Below are 20,193 nucleotides of genomic sequence, written 5' to 3' on the forward strand. Positions count from 1 at the left end.
ACATACATACAGACTTAAAAAATAACTTCAATAAAAGACCCTAATGTTTAAAAGCAAATAAATGAGATAAAAAAACAAAAATTAATTGGTGATAAATCACCAATCAATATCACATGATCTGAAAATAATTAAGGTCTCAAAGTAACCTAATAACTCCATGAGAACAACATAAAAAACTTTGAAAAAAGATAATGATTGCATAAATACTTCTTAATAGAGATTTAGAAACTAAAGACAACTATAATGTACAATATACAATAAACTAAAGACAAACAAATTACCATTTGAAGCATAATATGTTGTAGACGTTTTTGATGGAAAATTAAGCAATATTGGTGATTTCACTGAAAAAAAACAAAAAGTTATTCGGCATATAGATTTACACATATTACGCATATAGCTTTTATTATATATATATATATATATATATATATATATATATATATATATATATATATATATATATATATATATATATATATATATATATATATATATATATATATATATATATATTAGGGTGACATTTTTTTTATAAAAAAAAAATTTACACGACATCTAGTTCTTTTCTACACTCCTTAGCGATATTAAAACTGTTTTTGTTATGTTTTAAGAACTAGTATTAGTGCTAAATGTAGAAATCCTAAAATCTTAGAATTACTAATAATTCAAATTTTTAGTTAGTTTTATTTAGTAAAACTAACTAAAAATTTGAATTATAATGTAATTTAATGTTAAATTTTTAATTCAATGAATGGAATAACAATTTGTTGCAAAAATCTCCCATTTCTTTTTATCTCAGAATCAGCCTAGGGTTACTTCTTAGGCATTATCAATATCCAAATAGCAGTAGATCAACAATTCAAAAGTATTTATGATAATTTTTCTTGTCCAATGGGATCAGATTTTAACATGAAATGCAAAGGAAAAACAATGTATGACATCAAGTTGATGAAATTACGTATTTATTTTATATCTAATAATATTTTTATATTAAGAGATATAAATAATGATATTATATATTAATAATATAATTACGATAAAATATATTATAAGGGTTTAACCAACAATTGTTTCTTCGAGTTTAATTCTACATATTTGAACAGATTTACTTATGTGAAGGATGTTTAGCTCAGTATATTAAAATAAATTTACTTATAAATATTGTTATACTAGATAAGTAAAATATGCTTTTTATATTTTTTAGATTTAAAAAATCATAATTGCTTTATAAATCTTACTTGATTTGTTTACACCTAAAGTTAGAACATAGTTACGATTTAGCAGCTAACAAAAAGTCATTTATTAATATATTTGGTTAATAATAATTTCAATTACAAAAACAAAATGTTTATTTTTTTACCATTGTTTTTTAATAAGACTCTCATCTTACATATAGAAAATCTGCAAAAGTAAATGCAGCCCAAAAACCACATAAAACAATTGCGCTATACATACGTTAAAATTTTATGTATTTAAATGGTCAAGGTTATGTGGAAAAAATCAGTTTTGCTTTGTTAGAGGTTATTTGCAAATTACGTAACACCTAAAAACAACTTTTTAGAGCCCTTTTCCCCTTTTGTCGCAAAGTGTCTCAAAATATTACACCCCTTCCCTAAGCTTTTGTTATGTCACACTTAAAGTATTTGTGTTTATCCTATAAAATAAGATATTTTTAATTAATGAATATTTCCCCAAACAGGATCAAAATGATCTTCAATACAATAAATTGGAGTTAACTGTTGTTCACAACGTAGCTCTACCTTTAAAAAATCAATAAAGTTTAATTCTTCTCCTTATAAAATATTTTATAATAAAATGAATAAGTGTCGTAGGCCCTGTTATGTCAAAGAGTATATCCAGAACTTGGTTATTTTAAAATTGCATATATAATTCCATTTTGTTAAAAGATTTATACATATTGGGTCAAAATGACCTTATGGGAGTTCTAGGTATGTGAAATTTCCCGTAGTTCTAGTGTTCTCAGCCCGAACCTTCAGATCGGTTATTACTGACGTCATCGAGGACTTGAAGAAAAAAGTCTCTTTGGATGATATTTTCTTCGATATTTGCAAAATAGTGGAACCCATCTATGTTTGCACAAGTATAACTTATTGCACTCTTAAAACTTTTTCCACATTTAAAAACGCAGTGCACTGTTGCTCAACTGTAGTCCAACTTTTACGTTAACCGTAATTTTATTTTGATGATGCATATTTTATTTCCTTTTTTATTTTCAAATTTGAACTTTCGCGCATTCAGGTTATAACGGTACATAGGTAACACTCTGCTCACGAAAAGAATGCACGATTTAAAACAAATTGGTAGATTTTTTAAATAATTTTCGGTAGTAATTTTGTTTACGGTTTTCCTTTAAAAAAAATTAGTGAAACAATTGATTTATAGCAGACATGATGTAGTGGTTAGTGCATCGCACTCGTAATCTAAGGCTTGCAAGTTAGATCCTCGCTTGAAGCACATAAACGTTATCGGTGGGTCGGAAACGGAGAGGCCTTCTTGTTAAATTTGTTTTTTGTTTTTTTTGTTTGTTTGTTTACATTTGTTGGTCGTTATACAACTTTATATAATCGATAATAATAATATAAACTTACAATGATAAAAAATATAACAAATATAAACTAGGTATCTGAAAGAAGATCGTGAGGATCTTGTCGTCAGAACCTTAAAAAAGTATATAACAAGAAAAGGATTAAAAAAAGAAAAAAAATTAATAAGCTTTTACAAAAGTGCAAGATAAATAATCTATATATCTGATTAAAGATCACGAGTATCTTCTCATCAGAGTTTTATACTAGCGTAAACCAACATATAAATTAACAGTAAAAATTATAAGTGAAATATATAAAATAAGTAGTAATAAACTTTTATAAACGTAGACATGCAAAGAGACATTAAAAAAGTACACTAAAATATATATATAAAAGTTAAAAAATATATTTTTAACTTTTACTGCTGATAATAACTCAATATATTATCTAATGAAAGAATGAGGTTTTTTAGTTTATTTTTAAAAAAGCAAAAAGTAATAGGTACATCAAAATTAAAATTCGGCAAAACAATTTTATTCCAGAGGTGTGGCGCTCGATAGGTAATACAAAATTGATTAAAGTTTGTTTGACAAAAAGGCTGATTTAAAAAATTTTTATTTCTCAAAATATATTTACTGATTGGCTTTAAAAACGTCTAAGGATAAATTATTTATCCATATATATACAAAGCATAAAATATATTAATACATTTAATTCGTATATATAATTCTCATTTCAATAAAACAATGCTTCAAATGAGAGAAGCGATTTGCAAAATTGATTATACGGATTGCGCGTTTCTGACGTAGATAAATACGTTGCAATTTACTTTTTTCTGTGCTTCCCCATGCAATATATATGATTCTCAAAATATAGCTCCTGAATTTAATCAGTTTTTTGTTGAAATTGGTCCCAAACAAGCTAAAGTTTTTAAATCATCAATTGATCAAGAGGTTTTTCCTGATCAATTGAAAATTGCTAAAGTTACTCCTATATTCAAAGATGGTGACAAAACTGACATTAGTAATTACCGCCCTATCTCTGTTTTATCTATATTTTAAAAATACTTGAAAAAATCATGTACAAAAGAGTGTTTATTATTTTAGTTTTAATAAACTTTTATAAAGATAAAGGGTTTTATAGAATCCCTTTTCTAAGAAAAAGTCTTTTAAATCCTTTATATTACATATTATGTAAAAAACTAAACGTGGTATAAAGATGAAATAATTAGTATGATAGCATTTTATTGCCTTAATTTATCTATTTATCTAGATTTAATCTACTCCAGTTCTGAAATACGTCAAGGAAGTCACAAAATTTAGTCTTACTTTTTGGCCTAATAAAAAATCATATGAAAAATCTGTTTTGCTCAGTCACAGAACAACCCTTCAAAATTAAGTACAGGTAGAGTTCCCTTAAAAACTACGCAAATTTTTAAAATGGGGTACAATTGTTACAGGTCAACTATTTGAAAATTTTATTTTCAATTTGAAAATACCTAATATAGGGTTTTTCTTCCCTGGAAGTCATTATCCTTGGTTTGCCATATTTGGTGAGAATTAGCACTGTGAATTTTCTAATTTTTTCACAGATTCCCCTTAAAAACTACAAGGAACATAATTGTATTTATATGGATGAAAAATTTCTGAAAATTGTAACTTTTTTTTTATTATGTCATAAATCCGTGTAGTATGATATACAAGGAGGCTGACTAACTTAGTCCAACAAAAAATAGCATTTGAGCTAGTAAAGTCCCTTAAAAACTACATGATTTCCCCCTTAAATACTACATTGCATTAGGTAAAATATTTCTTCACGGGCTCACTTAGAATAGCCGGGAACGGAGAAAATGTTTATACTGATCTTCTTTAACCATGAAATGTTTAAATGGCTATAACTGGTACCTTTCTGTTTATTTTGTGCTCGTAATCATTAATTAAGTATGTATCTTCTTTATTTTTAGTGTTTAAATTAAATAATAGTATGGGAAAACCGCAGTTTAACTTTAAGATTTCTGCTGGTAGAAAAAGAAGTAGAACAAAAACAAAGCCAGAAACTCGAGCTGAAGCAACAGTTTACAGAAAGGACATAAGAGCTAAAGAAAATCAAATATCAGAGGCAGTAGATTGGTGCACAGAAAATAAAAAACGAGGACAGGCAGCATTAAAAACAGGTAAGTTTCCTTTAATTAAAGATCGTGGTACAATAGACAGAAGGTTAGATGGAAAAGTCAAGAATGTAAAAAAGGAACATTTGAGAGTGTTACATCCAGATGATGAGAAGGAAATAGTTTGTTTCATCAGAAACAAAAACAGAGCCCACCAGGGACTCTCTAAGAAAGAAGTTTCTGAAATTATTTTGGATGTGCTGAAAATCAGAGATCATTTGAACAAAAATGGAAAAGGTGGAAGAAAGTTTTTAAAACTATCACCAAGTGGAAAAATGACACTACAAAATAGAAAGTAAGGAAGTTAATCCTTTACATTGATTTTCTCTACATCCCAACAGGTAGAAGGGTACAGTAGATATTAAATAGATGTAAAATACTGAGCATTTTTTTCCAATTATTTAGACTTGGGAAATCATTTTGGAGAAAATGGCATGCTGAACATGATGATATTGTCATTAAGAGGCAAGGCCGAGTTAAAATGAACAGAGCCCTAAATTGTACTAGGTAGATGGCTACAGCTCATCTAGGTAAAAATTTTGGTATCACATTTTTTTTAATTTATCTGAATATAAAAAGATTTATTGTTAATTTCATTCTTAAGTGTTTTCATTCTACAACTTGGTTTTTATACTTGAATAAGTTTATATGTTTTGTACGTTGATAACTTTTGTAACTTGATTTTATTATTAATTTTATAACTTTTTTTAACCTAGATGCCTTGGCTGACGAACTGATTGCTTGTAGAATAATGAAGAACTATAAAAAAATAAAAAAAAGGTGTATGGGTCGGTGATATTGCAACAGAAAGAGTTTTCAATCATGATGAAACACCACAGTTTATCAACTACGGTGTAGATGGTACAACTGCTGAGTTAGTTTATGCTGGCAAAGGAGAGACATGTAAAAAAATGATTCGCGAAAACAGAGAGAGCATAACTATAAACCCATTTGTTTCAATATCAGGTGAGTCAATTTTAACAACTAAAATTGTTGCTTTTATAGTATTATATTTTTAAAAAGTGAAATATAATATTTATATTTTTAGGAGTGGTTTCATTGTGTCAGGTAATATTTGCTGGCAAAGGCATAACGAGCCAGATGACACCACAAAAAGCTGTCAGTAACATCAAAAATTTGATTATCTCAACGACAGAAAGTGGTTCGCAAGACAACTGTTCATTATTGGCTGCGTATAACAAGCTTGATAAACATCTCACCGAGCAAGGTATAGAGCGCCCAGTTGTGCTTCTATCAGATGGTCATTTATCACGTTTTGACTTTAAAGTTCTTAATTTTTTGCGTGAAAAGCAAATTAATTTATTTGTGTCTCCGCCTGATACTACTGGAGTTACACAGCTACTTGACCAAGCACCTAATCAACAGCTCAATCGCTATTATAATAACACGCGAGATGAACTCTATTCCTCTTTCCAGACAATAAACCGAGAAAGATTCATAAATATCCTAGGAACAATGTGGAACAATTGGGCATCTGCTGCCAATATCGTATCAGCTGCTAAGAGAGTTGGTATAAGTAAGAATGGTCTTAATGTTGATGATATGCAACAGGATAAGTTTGAACAAGCAGCTCTCCTTATTGATAAAACTGATGATGTTTCTCTAATATCTGCTACTCCTAAGAAAACAAGAAGTGTGACATCAAAAGATGGACCCTTAGCAACAACTTCAAGATCTCAGTCAAAAGTAGCGCAAACGAAAGGACGGTATGGTTCAGCCGAATATTGGAAATCAATGTATGAAATGTCCCAATCATTTATTGAGGAATCATATGAAAAAAGCCTTAATTTAGCAGAAGTGCCTGGTTTACTTTCTGTAAACCGGGTTAAACCCAAGGAGGTTAATCAAACAAAAGCAACAAGGGTCACTAATGTGCACAGATCTATGGAGGCTCAAGATGTGCTTTCAAAAGTGGCTTCTCTTGAAGGAGAAAAACAGAAGAAAATTTGTGATTCAGAGGAGAAAGAGAAACATAAGCTCCAAGAAAAAGAACTGTTTTATCGTTGCAAACTGCAATGCTCTTGTGTAAAAGAATGTCTTGCAAAATCTTTAAAGGAGTGTTCGCAATGTCATTCTATTCTTAAATCTGTATGTAGTAAAATGGCTTGTCGCATTGATAACAAGAAACCGGCAATGATTCTTCCTGCATCTGCATCATCATCATCCAAATCGTAAATAAAAACACAATATTTTTGTTCTGAGTCAAACATTTCAAATTTTAATGACTCATTTATGTTTTTTAGATAAAATGTTTGTTTATTACATGTCTCTTTTTCAGAACTATTTTATGCTATTCCAAATATACATTGTTATTGTGTTAAGAAGTATATATATATGATTTTTTATGGTCATTTTATGTTATTCAAATAGTTTACTATTATTGTATTAAATACATTTCTTATTTTTTTTTCTTACTTCCGTTTATTCAAAATATACATTGTTATTGTATTAAAAGCTAGATTTCCTATTTTACAGCTGGTGACCTCTTAAAAACTACACACATAGCACTGCAAATAAAATGCAAAATAAATATTTTCAAGTGTTTGTAAATTAGTTTATATTATAATGGTGGATTAGAACAAATCTAACATTATAGAAATAAGAGAATTGCAAGCTTAAAATTAAAATTTTATACAGTAAGGGGTCATTATGCATAAATTCAACCATTTTAAAAATAAAATATTCACAATGTATTCACTTTTTTAGGATTTTAAAATAGTAAAAGAGGTAAATTTTTAATTAGTTTGTAATCTAGGATGTTTATAGATACTGATTCAATCATTGTTTAATAATTTCATTGAAATTAGTAGAACCCAGAGCTGAAAGTTTATACATGTAGTGTTTAAGGGGGTATGTGTTTTTAAGGGAACTCTACCTGTATGCCAAAAAGATTTTGTTAAAACTGTGTAGATTGTTAGATACGTTGGCCGGGGTATTTCAATATATATGTGTTTTTGGCATCGGCTACAGGTGCCATTTTGTCCTTAAAAAATATTGTACTATTTAAATTTTTAGTTGATAATTTAATTTTTTTAGAAGTTAAATTTATTAGAAGTTATATTTTTTAGAAGTTAAATTTAATTAGAAGTTAAATTAATCAAATATTGAAAATTATTCAAAAAAAAAATTGTTCCGAGAGTTTATCTAAAGATAGTAAGTCCAGCAGGGTATTGAGCGTGAACATACATTCAAACTTTCTAAAACCTGGTAAAACACCAACCAAATCAATTTAATGAAATGACTAGCTAAGTCTTATCAGAAACTGTCAGAAGCTATTTGAAGACGCTATTAATTCCGCGTCATTGTAAAAAAAAAATAGTATATGCTACTAATTATTTATGTAAACTTTAATTTAAAGTATCATATCTATTGTTATTAGATAGACAGATTAGTTAATTTTTTAAAGTTTTGCTTTAGTTTTGGAAGTGAAAATTTATACTGTTTCGCCTTGTTTTTTAATTTTCTTTACATGATCAATTTATAAATATATTTTGTTTCCTAATTATTGCTTACTATTTAGCTTTATAAAGGAGACCTAAAAAAAGTATAAAATAAGGAAATTAAGAGACTATATCCTTTAAACTATATGTGATGTATATGTATATATGTATGTATATGTATATAGTATATATGTATATAGATGTGGTCTATAAAGACAAAACTTGAAAAAATTACACAAAAGTTGGTTACTCAGATCGAAATAAAGCTTAAAATTTTTTAAGATTTTCATAATTCTTAACGGTAAGTTAAAATGAGTTACAAGATAAGAATATATTTCAAAATAATATTTATCAATAACAGATGCAAAGCATGCATAAAAACACGGTCATAAAATTTATCCTTCTTGAGTTGACTTTTCAGCATTTTTTCGTATGTAATTTCTAGATGCCTTCTCGTATTTTGAATTAGTTAACTTTTCTTTTAGTAATAAAAGCCATTTTTGACATTGGATGCTCGTTTCAGAGTTGATTAAGAATTTAAAAAACAAAAATATAAAATAACATTATTAAAATTATTATCATGGAGTTATTATGGAACTTATATACAAAAAAAGAAAACTTTGAACACTCTCAAATTAAAAATCATAATTGCTGCAATTAAATTGTGGTATAACACTTTTACTTACATATATGCTTTTTAAACACCATCAGCTATAAACTTAATATCTAAAATATAAATCCAAAATTAGTCACTGAAACACTAACTCTGTACAATGACATATAACATATAGTATCACCTTTACTTTAATGGAAGGTTATTAAGTGTAAATGATATACCTTTTACGTGTACTTTAATGTTGCAAACAAAGGTCTGCCTCATTAATGCTGTTCCCTTTGACAGTGTTCTGAAATAAAACATGTGGTTTTGTTAGGACTTCCTTAAATATAAAAATGGTATGTAAATTGGTCTCTATTGAAATCTTAAAAAAATTCACACTTTAAACTGTGTGTCTCAAAGTCAGGTTTGAATACTCTCACAAATATGACTTATGTATCAGTGAAGCGACATTCCAACATTTATATCTGTGGAGCATTCATTCAACATCAGGTTTGCATCGAATTGCTTTCATTGGTTGACGTACTGGTTAGTGCATTGGACCTGCAATCCAAAGGTTGCAAGTTTGATCCCCGCTTGAAGAATATAAACAAGACTATTAGAATGACTTCTTTAGTGGTTGCAAATATAACCAAATGGTTCTACATAAATGTCTTTAATACTCACAAATCATTTTTTTGTTATTTGGTTGATGTTATACTAAAACTGCATAATTTGAGGTGCCAAATACACAACCCTCATTTATTAAGCTTTTTTTTTACAAACTATTTTCATATTATAATTATAATATGAAAATAGTTTGTAAAGAAAAAGCTTAATAAATGAGGGTTGTGTATTTGGCATTGTATAAGATAATTTGTTTTTCCTCTAAATCTTTATACTTTTTTTTAATTGTGCATTAAAAATGGTGTTTAAGTTGATCATAAGATTTTTTTAAAATTTTCTTCCTTAATAATTAAAATCCCTACTTTTATATTGTTATCAAAAAGTTCCCACAACCCCATTTATTATTAGCCCACTTTATTACACTTTTTGCTTATTTGTCCGAGTATATAACTTGCAAGATTCTGCCTTTTAAAGAATATTTATACAATATTTATAAAGAATATGTGTGTTTGTGTGTGTGTGTATATATATATATATATATATATATATATATATATATATATATATATATATATATATATATATATATATATATGGTATTTATAAAGAACATATGTATGATATTTATAAAGAAAAGACTATTGTAATAGCAAATGGTGTCCACAGGACAATTAACGTTTGATACAGTGATCCAATGATATTGACCAGTATGCAATACTTGCATGAACCTTCTCCTCTTTGAACAAGTATTTTCCCCCTAAGATTGTATCTTGAAAACCTGATTTAACATGAAATTGATTTTGAAGAATAAACTGGGCAGCATTAATACTTAAATTTGTTAGCATGTCATTGTTCTTAATAATAGTAATTTCAGCTTGTGGCAAAATGAATCGGTTATTGTCAAGGGTAAACCAATCAATACGATGTTCTTCCTGCACTGTTTCCATAGCTGTTTCAAGTGGCAAATTTAACAAGTTGTTGTTATTAAACATATTCCATGCAACACTAAATTCATCTTTTTCTGTTTCTAGATTTTCACATGTCTCCACTTCTACCGTTTCTAAGGGTTACTTTTCTTTTTATTTATTTGTAACTATTGTAAAATTTTTTAATGATCTGCATTTTTCTGCACATACCCCATGTCGCCCTGAAAAAAAATCATGTTTTTTGCTGATTTAGAGCAGGAGAAATAGGTTTTTTGGAAAATGCAATTTCTGAATCTAAGTTCAAAAAGGGTGAGTTATGTATAATTTTGATAAAGTGTACCAATTCCACACTGGGTATTTATTAAAAATGGCAAAAAAATGCTTGCAAAGATATCCTGTTGTTTTCCAATCCTGGCAAGTGCAATTAGGCATAGTAAAAGAATCACTAAAAGAATTATCATAAAACTCACCAGTTTGTAAAAGACATGTAAACATGCAAGGTTCTCTGACTAAAAGTCCAGATGAGTCAATATGTTGTGCTAAAGACATTTTTTCCAAGCAATTTTTTACAAAGTGTCTTGGCCTATGATGCAAAAAGATGGAAGATAAGAGCTATACTAGCAATATTGTCCACTAGATTTTGTATTAATCTCACAGTATCTAGATATAAAAATACTTTCGAGTAATTTTTGACCAATAACTTAATGAACTCACTACAAAGTTAAAAAATTACAAACAATCTGTAAAAAATAGTTTTAATTTAATAGAAATAAAATATATAAATAATTGCCAAATGTAAATAGTTGAATGCTGTCAATAAAAAAATTAAAAAAAAACTTTTTAATAATGGTAACTAATTCAAAGGAAGATCTTTTATTAAAATTAACTTATTCTACTTTAATAACAAAAATTGAAAAAGTAACATTGTATAAATCTGGAAAATGTTCTTCAATAAGTACTGTTAGCATTGAAGTCAATGATGAATTTTGAAGCTTTTTTAAGTAGGAATGTTTAAAGGTTTCATTTTGCCTTTTGACACAATTGTTAGTATTAATACTTACCATTAATCTATCCTTACAATAAAAATATGCCCATCTCTAATACAGGTAAATAGAAGTAAATGTTTAGTCAAGGATTTTTATATAATTTATAAAAAAACTAAATAGTAAAATTTAATAAACGCATTAAAAATTAAAACCTTAATTTGCGGCAACCACTGTTTTTCTAACCAATTAACCATATTTTTGTGGATAGGATTTTTATATGGATCACTGTTTCTTAAATTTGCCAGTACTGTATTTAAATCTTCAAATGATTGAGCTCTGGCAATCCACCTTAACTTGCTGAGCATTTCTATTTTAATTTCACTGCCACCATTGCTAACTTTGCTAAACCAACGCTCCCATGCTTGTTCCCAATGAAAGTCACATATGAGAACTTGGCACTCTAAGTAGTGCAAACTTTAAAACATAAATCATAACTAACTTAATACATACTCAGAGTTTACACCTAATGTGTTAAAATTTCACAGAGTTTCCCCCTTCTTTAACCCATGATTGCAGAAAAATCATAAAATACCTGGATGTAAAAATTCAATAGCATTAATCTCTTCAGCACAACAGTCAACCATAGCATAAGCAGGATTCCAATTTCGATTCCACTCTTTTATCTTTTCAAGAGCCATCCAAATATTCATTGTTGACTCTCTTTCGCAAACAAAGGTACCCACAGTTTGGTAATCCACATTCGTCTTTACCAAAAAGAGGTAAAGAATATTTGGTTGTTTTATATGTTGCATCCAAAAGAGTAATTTCAATAATCTTTGCATTTTCAGAATGCGAAATACTTACAATACGTAAAGATAATTTTCTTACTTCACTTAACAATGTCGATGTAGAAGTTACCAACTTTATTAATAATCATGCAACAAATGAAGCTTTAAAAGATAGATTGTTATTGCGATACGAAGAATGCAAAAATGAAGATAAAGAACGAATTGATAAAAAATGGAAAAAAAAGATTGTTTCTACTAAATTACCTTTCGATAAAGATCGTCTATATTTCAATTCAAGAAGCTCTAAATTTAACCATCAAAAAGAAAAAGAGAAAGAAAATATCAATTCGGCAAACTTTAATTCTTCATCAAATAATATTATAAATTATTATTATACCAATTGTTAAATAGCGCACCTTCAAAAAACTGGACAAGCACAATCCCAAGAAAATACAACCTAAGGTCATCAACCTATCCACCAAACACCTGACCACTTTCCAAATATCACTTCTGATAAAAGGTCCTAAATTCTGCCCAACAACTAAAGGTAATTTTTTACACATTAATTCAGATATAAGACAATTCACTCGAAAGCTTAAACTAAAAGAAAAATTTTATGAAACCCATAATAATGATATTAGCATTTTAAAGAAGAAATCAAATTATAATGTTAAATCAACTCTTCCAGAACTTAATGAAACAATTTCGAAAATCGAACAAGTTGATCCCATTAAAAATCTATCAGTTGATAATATTTCATCACAAGAAAGAACAGCTCTTAAAGAGCTGAGAGAAATGAAAGACATTGTTATTAAAATAGCTGATAAAGGTAGCAGTTTAACTGTGATGGACTCTACATATTACAGCGATAAGCTTGTTTATCAAGATCATCTATCATCTTCAATCACGTATGAAAAAACAAACTTAAACTCTGATAAACTAGTTTTCAAAAATCTTTTAAAAATGGTTGATAAACATAAATGCTTAACACAAAACGAGATAGAATACATTACAAAATTTGAATGGAAATCAAGCAATTTTTATGTAGTTCCCAAAATTCACAAATGTAAAGAAATAATCAAAAAAGTTCAAGAGTCTAATTCTCTAGTTATTGAAATGCAACCACCAATTGATTTAAAGGGTCGACCTATTATTGCAGGAATTGACTCACCTACGTCACATTTAAGCCAATTTCTGCACGTAACTCTATCTCCTATTGTACGGAAGCAAAAAACTTATATAAAAGATGATTGGGACTTCTTAAGAAATTCCTAGAAAAGTAGAGCTAGATAGTATTATACTAACATGTGACATTGTTAACCTTTACACTACAATTCCCCACAACCTTGGTTTAGAAGCATTAAAATTTTGGGTTGAAAAACATAAAAATCTAACACCTGAACGAATTACTACCAATTTCATTATAGAATCAGCATCATTTATTTTAAAAAACAATAATTTCCTCTTTGATAATCAATTGTTTCACCAAATCACAGGTACAGTCATGGGTACAGACTTTGCACCAGACTATGCATGTCTTTCGATAGGTTTCTTAGAAGAAACAATACTTTTTCCAAAAATTCTACCAAGATTTTTTTCGAATGACGAGGTTCATACTATTGAACAGTTCTACTTTATATATGTTGATGATGGTTTTAACATATGGCCTAAACACTTAGATATAAACAAATTTAAATTGTCACTCGCCGAGTTAAACAATTCAATTACCTTCACAATTGACAATGGCATTGAATTAGTTGAAAAAGAAAATATTTATAATATAATTAATTTTTTAGACATTTCTGTTATTCTTCAAAATAACAAATATATCAAAACTGACATATTTTATAAAGAAACAAACACACACGATTATCTTATTTTAACAGTCATCATCCTTACAACACCAAAAAGAACATCCCTTACAGTCTTGCAAAAAGAATAATTGTATTTACATCTGATTATATCACCGAAAACCTGCGTTTAGCAGAGCTTAAATTATGGCTGAAAGAATGTAATTCTTTGACATTGTTATTGAAAAAGCATTTCATAATGCAAAACTACAAGGACCAGCTCAACAAAAGAAACCTAATGAAATCGTTCCTTTAGTCACTACATTTTACAGCAACCTAAATTGCCAACCTATATTAACTAAAACCAAACTTCTACTCAGTTTATCCACCAGTGAAAGAATACAAAAAATATTTTCTAACATAAATCCTGTAATAGCTTACAAACAACCACCAAATTTACTGAGACAACTTACTTCCGCTAAATTTAATTCCACAACATCTAATAACAAAAAGATAGGAATTTTCAAATGTAATGATAGTCGTTGCAAAATTTGTTTATTTTACCTACAAGAGGTAAATAATTTCGTAACATCCAACAGTACTATTTGGAACATTAAAAGTCACATTACTTGTAGCAGCAAGAATGTCATTTATTATTTATAAAATAATGGAACCATTTTTCCAGCTTTTTGTATTTCTGGAACTTAAAAGTGATTAAAATTTATTATCTTATGAAAGTCATTTGCATAAACAAAAGCATGATACTTTTAACTAACACTTCATGTTTTAAAAAATATTAGACAATGGTAACTAATAGCAACAATACATTAATTGATTAAAAAATACTTTTGTAACAAAAAATAAATAAATTTGTACATAACAGCACTTAAACTAACACTACTGATGAAACATTGAAAGGCCTCTAGTGTTAAATATATTTTGTACTAATTTCTTACAAACCTTTAAAGAAATATATAGAAAAATTTTTTTTAAAGTTGAGATTTTGTTTGACATACATTTTCCATTGTATATATATATATATATATATATATATATATATATATATATATATATATATATATATATATATATATATATATATATATATATATATATATATATATATATATATACATATATATATATATATATATATATATATATATATATATATATATATATAAACAAAAAAAGAGATTAAAATAAACAGCGGAGGAAAGTTGTGTTAATAAATTTTGTTATCAACACATCTAGTACAATTGGCCAAGTTCAGATAACAAGGTTCCCACAGGAAAAAAAAAATCAAAATTCCAGGACTTTTCAGGACAATTTTCAAACTTTTCCAGGAGATTTGCCAAAAATTGTTAGAAATTCCAGGACTTTTCCAAGACTTTTGTGAAAAAATAAAAAATTTCAGAACTTTTCAGGACACAAGGCAAATTCCAGGACATTCCAGGACTCTGGGAACCCTGGATAAGGTGTGCCTAGGCCATCATTGAAGATTAAAGGAAAGTTTTACACCTCATCTGTTCAGAGTGTTATAATGTATAACAGTGAAACACTACCAATAAACGTTGATAATGTTCAGAGCTTGGAAAGGACAGAAAAGACCAGGTGGAAGTAGGGTGTGACTCTAAAAGACAAGAAAAGAAGGCTAGTCTTATCCACAAATCTGAGGTGAACTGTCAAGTCAAAAAAATGATGCAGATGATTGAGTATTACTATGTTGAGAGTTATAAGTTATAAGGAAAGAAGGACAAAAGTAAAAAAACCTGGAGAGAGTGGAGCTCTAGCGTAACTATCGAGCACTCTTAATATATTCAAAAGTTATTTTCTTTTAAATTCATATATACACATATATGCAATATATGCATATATATAAATATATATACACTAGTGGCCATTGAAATAAAGCCAGCAGCAAAATTTATGGAAAATACACAGTTTACTCGAGCAACAAGGTCTAGCAGGCATATTATCAAATGCAATTTTAACCTTACAATACACTGAATAAAGTTCTAGCTCAAACGATGAATAAAAGTCAGTAATTCACAGGATATCCTTTATTTTTAAGCACAGCATTAATGCGATCAGGCATGCTATGAACAAGTGTTCTACAGTATTCCGGTGTTATTTCTGATGTAGGACGATGTGCAGCAATTTTCCTTTTCATAATTTGCCAACAATTTTCAATCACATTTAGATCAGGTGAATTTGATGGCCAATCTTGATGGAAAGAAGTTCAATGTTGTTGTCTGAAAACCACTTTTGGACAATCTTTGCGGTGTGACAAGGGGCTGAGTCTTGTTGCATAATTGTTGCTCCTGAGATGTTCATGTGGATTTGAAGCTTACTTTCAAGAACCTCCAAGTACTTTTTGGCATTGACCTTTCCCCCTTTATCGAAGATGTGAAGTCCACACCGACCACTTGCTGTGATGCCACCCCAGATTATGACGCTTGGTGAATGTTTGACAGTTTTGATGGTGTATTTGGGATTGAATCGCTGAGAGGCAGGACGTCTGACATAATTGTAACCAGGGCCTCGTAGCTGCTGAAAGGTACTTTCATCTGAGAACATGACTCTCTCCCATCACTCCCTTGATTTGTCTTTCATCGCACGGCAAAACTTCAATTGCTGGAGGAGTTGTTGTTTCGTGATTAGAGGTTTCTTCGCTGGTCTGCGAGCTACAAGACCAAAGTCATTTGACAGACGTCTCCTAACAGTCCTAGCACTCACTTGAATACCCCTGTCACTAGCCAGGCTTGCAACGCGTGCAGAAGAAGTATGCGGACTAGACACAACAATGCTCTTCAAATAACGATCATCACAATGATTTGTTTTTCGTACTCCCTTGCAGTTGGAACGTCGTGAAACACCTCCAGATTTTAAAACATTCTCAATGGCACCTCTAGAAATCTTCAGTTTCTTTGCAATATCACGCTGAGAATAACGCTCAGCATTCAATGTTACAATTTGCCCCCTTGACAAAATCATTAATATCTGGCTTTTTCCCCATTATCACACTAAAATAAGCAATAGCAACATTATAGTTTTTCAGCAAGAAATCATGATATATATATATATATATATATATATATATATATATATATATATATATATATATATATATATATATATATATATATATATATATATATATATATATATAGTTCTATAGTTTGTTGGCTTTAGGAAGAGCGGAAGGAAAAAAGTGATTCTTACGCCAACACATACGTCACTTTTAATTACTTTTGACTTTCGTCCAACATTTCCGTGTTGGACGAAAGTAAAAACCATTAATTTAATTACAAATTAATCGTTTTTTAAAAAAACCACAAAAACGCAAATTTAATTGACCAGAATGTTTTTAAAAACATTCTGAATGTTTTTATAACATTTTGAATGTTTTTAACAATATAAACAATGTTTTTATTTTTATTTTTTTTAATAAAATGTTTTTATTTTTATTTTTTTTAATAAAATGTTTTTTTTTTTATTTTTTTTACTGTAAATCATGCGCGGAGTGTTGCTACATCGACTATCTTATAGCCTGACTCGCAAGGGAGTGCTGCTACATCGACTGACAAATAGCCTGACTCGCAAGGGAGTGCTGCTACATCGACTGACAAATAGCCTGACTCGCAAGGGAGTGCTGCTACATCGACTGACAAATAGCCTGACCCGCAAGGGAGTGCTGCTACATCGACTGAGGGTTTGGTTGGGGCAGGCAGTCTATCATTATTAAAAAAAAAAAATTCCGGTCTTGCATTTTAATTTTTACTTTTTGTCAACAAAATATCGAAAAAACTTTCGGACAACATCTAAGGGTTCTATATATATATATATATATTAGTAAAAAATCACTTAACAAAATTTTTTTCCATTTAACACTGTGTTTCATCAACAAAGATTCATCAGAAATGGACGATCAAATTAATAAAACTTCAATTTATACCAAAAATTAAATTACAGGAAGTTGCAAATGTCTTTACAACTGTAAATTTTCACACATTTGTGGAATTCGCTGACACTATTACAAAAAGAATTCTTTAGAAATGATTACTTATGCTATTTTTTTAAATGTTTTTTTAAAAAGGGTAGTTAATGTATATATTATTTGAACTCATTTATTTTTATAATATAATTTCTAAATGTAGGCATGAAAATAAGTTTCTCCTAAAAAACTATAAAAATAAATGAGTTCAAATAATATTTACATTAACTACCCTTTTTAAAAAAACATTTAAAAAAATAGCATAAGTAATCATTTCTAAAGAATTCTTTTTATAATAGTGTCAGCAAATTCCACAAATGTGTGAAAATTTACAGTTGTTAGGACATTTGCAACTTCCTATAATTTAATTTTTGGTATAAATTGAAGTTTTATTAATTTGATCATCCATTTCTGATGAATCTTTGTTGATGAAACAGTGTTAAATAGAAAAATTTTTTGTTAAGTGATTTTCTACTAATATATAATTGCTCTGTTCTTTTAAGAACATTGAGCACTCTATTGTGTAGAATACTTTTTAAAGTTGTTTAAATATATATATATATATATATATATATATATATATATTATATATATATATATATATATATATATATATATATATATATATATATATATATATATATATATATATATATATATATATATATATATATATATATATATATATATATATATATATAGACACACACATATACTTGTATACCAATATTCAATTACATTTTCTAAAGAAAAAATAAAGATGTTTACATGTGAACTTATATTGATATAATATTAACGACATACGTTTGATTGTTATTCCTTTTGGTTGAAGATAAAAATCTTTGGCCAGAATTTTGAACTTCCATTGCTCCATTTTTTTAATAAGACACTCTTGGTCAATATTGGAATGCCGATTCTTTTGTATTGCATCTAGCATATAATTACGAATAATTTTATTAGATGGTAAGAACCTTTTATTTGATCTGCTTAGACACAAACTATTTTGGAATATTTCTTTAGTAACAATGATCTCTAATTTTCTCCGCATTTCATCTACACTTTTAATGAATCCAGAAGATGCAAATTCTTTTTTTCTTTTTTTAATCTTTTATCAATTGGCTGGGATATACCTGCGGCCTGAACAAATGGCATAAAATTCCAAAAATTAGATAAAAAATTGAATTAAAAAATGATAAGAAAATTCTATAAAATGTATGTTATGAAGTTAATTATTATCAATTATTTTTGCGTTTACAAAAAGTAATAAAAAGAGAAAAATATTTAGTAGTAGCAATTTTATGTTACTACTAAAATATATAATTTATATTTACATAAAACTGTAAAATGAATAATAAACAGTAAAATGAAACGTCTCACGATTAGCATAGTTATGTATTTTGTTAATCGTCGAAGTTAAAAGACATTTTGTTTTGAACTAATATTATTTTCATGGCATTCTAAAAACTTTCTACTGTTACAACTATTGTTCACTATATATATTATTTTGACAAAGGCACTTGAAAATACAACTTGTGACTCTTGTCAATAATTATCTATATATACAAAACTTAAACAATTAACTCTATATAAACAGCGTCAATAATTGGTAACAATTATTCTATAAACAAGACATAATAATAGAGCGTGAGACACAAATCAATCATGCCAAATATTCTTTATTACTTTTTACATTATTTATCTTATATAATTTATTAAATATTTATCTTATACAAAAACCTTGGATTGTTGCAACATTGATATTAACCACATTTTAAGCACCCAGTCCAGCTCAGTTACTATTTACTAGCAATATAATATTGTATGTAATAAAAAAGGAAGGGAAACCTAAAACGATACTAACTTAGAATAACTAGTTGTGTCTGGGCTGTTGTTATCAGGCAATCAAAAAATGCGGATAGGCTTATGGACTACAATAAGAAAAAAGTTATGGGATTTAAAGCCCTTGAAGCCCTATCATATTTTAGACTGGAGTCAAAGTAACCATTTTACATAACGACGCAGGAATCAAAACTGATAGCTATTATAATTAGATAGATCATAAGTGTTGATATTTTTGACCTGTTTCCTCAAATTTTTGGTACGTTATAAATAGTTAATTATATAAACTGAAATAAAAATAAGTTTATACTAAACTTTAAAAAGTTTTACTTTATTATAAATTTTAGATAATATAGTGAAATAAATTACTACATGTTAAATCAAATTGAATCTAGAATTTATTTTATATTTACAATTTAATTATTTTGTTTATTTACAATAGAATTTATTTTATATTTACAATGTAAT

At 28.1% G+C, this 20,193-nt stretch overlaps 2 protein-coding genes across 3 annotated transcripts; one reads left to right on the forward strand and one right to left on the reverse strand.

Annotated features, from left to right (window-relative positions):
• The first annotated feature begins 4,384 nt into the window (after nt 1–4,384).
• LOC136088764 (uncharacterized) lies at nt 4,385–7,141 on the forward strand. 2 transcript variants are annotated; one of them, XM_065813407.1, is made up of 4 exons: nt 4,391–5,011; nt 5,122–5,246; nt 5,433–5,682; nt 5,765–7,141. In XM_065813407.1, the coding sequence occupies exons 3-4, from the start codon at nt 5,628–5,630 to the stop codon at nt 6,910–6,912; spliced, it is 1,203 nt and encodes a 400-aa protein (XP_065669479.1). In that variant the 5' UTR covers nt 4,391–5,011; nt 5,122–5,246; nt 5,433–5,627; the 3' UTR covers nt 6,913–7,141. The 2 variants fall into 2 exon arrangements, with proteins under 2 accessions (XP_065669478.1, XP_065669479.1); XM_065813406.1 differs by having other exon boundaries at nt 4,385–5,246.
• Nucleotides 7,142–11,254: 4,113 nt separating this feature from the next.
• On the reverse strand, nt 11,255–12,168 carry LOC136087784 (uncharacterized). Its single transcript, XM_065811268.1, has 3 exons — nt 12,091–12,168; nt 11,904–12,060; nt 11,255–11,771 (listed from the first exon to the last, which is right to left on the reverse strand). The coding sequence occupies exons 1-3, from the start codon at nt 12,151–12,153 to the stop codon at nt 11,473–11,475; spliced, it is 519 nt and encodes a 172-aa protein (XP_065667340.1). The 5' UTR covers nt 12,154–12,168; the 3' UTR covers nt 11,255–11,472.
• Between the last annotated feature and the right edge of the window lie 8,025 nt (nt 12,169–20,193).

The sequence above is a fragment of the Hydra vulgaris genome, chromosome 12 (assembly GCF_038396675.1).
Source record: "Hydra vulgaris chromosome 12, alternate assembly HydraT2T_AEP".
NCBI lineage: Eukaryota > Metazoa > Cnidaria > Hydrozoa > Anthoathecata > Hydridae > Hydra > Hydra vulgaris.

Bases quoted from the DNA above. Each gene is read 5' to 3' on its own strand.
- LOC136088764 (XM_065813406.1), top strand. From the start codon at position 5,628: ATGATTCGCGAAAACAGAGAGAGCATAACTATAAACCCATTTGTTTCA. The intron at 5,683-5,764 runs GTGAGTCAATTT...TTATATTTTTAG, and splicing joins CCCATTTGTTTCAATATCAG to GAGTGGTTTCATTGTGTCAG.
- LOC136087784 (XM_065811268.1), bottom strand. From the start codon at position 12,153: ATGCAAAGATTATTGAAATTACTCTTTTGGATGCAACATATAAAACAA. The intron at 12,061-12,090 runs CTCTTTTTGGTA...AATGTGGATTAC, and splicing joins AACAACCAAATATTCTTTAC to CAAACTGTGGGTACCTTTGT. The intron at 11,772-11,903 runs GTATTTTATGAT...TGCACTACTTAG, and splicing joins TATTGAATTTTTACATCCAG to AGTGCCAAGTTCTCATATGT.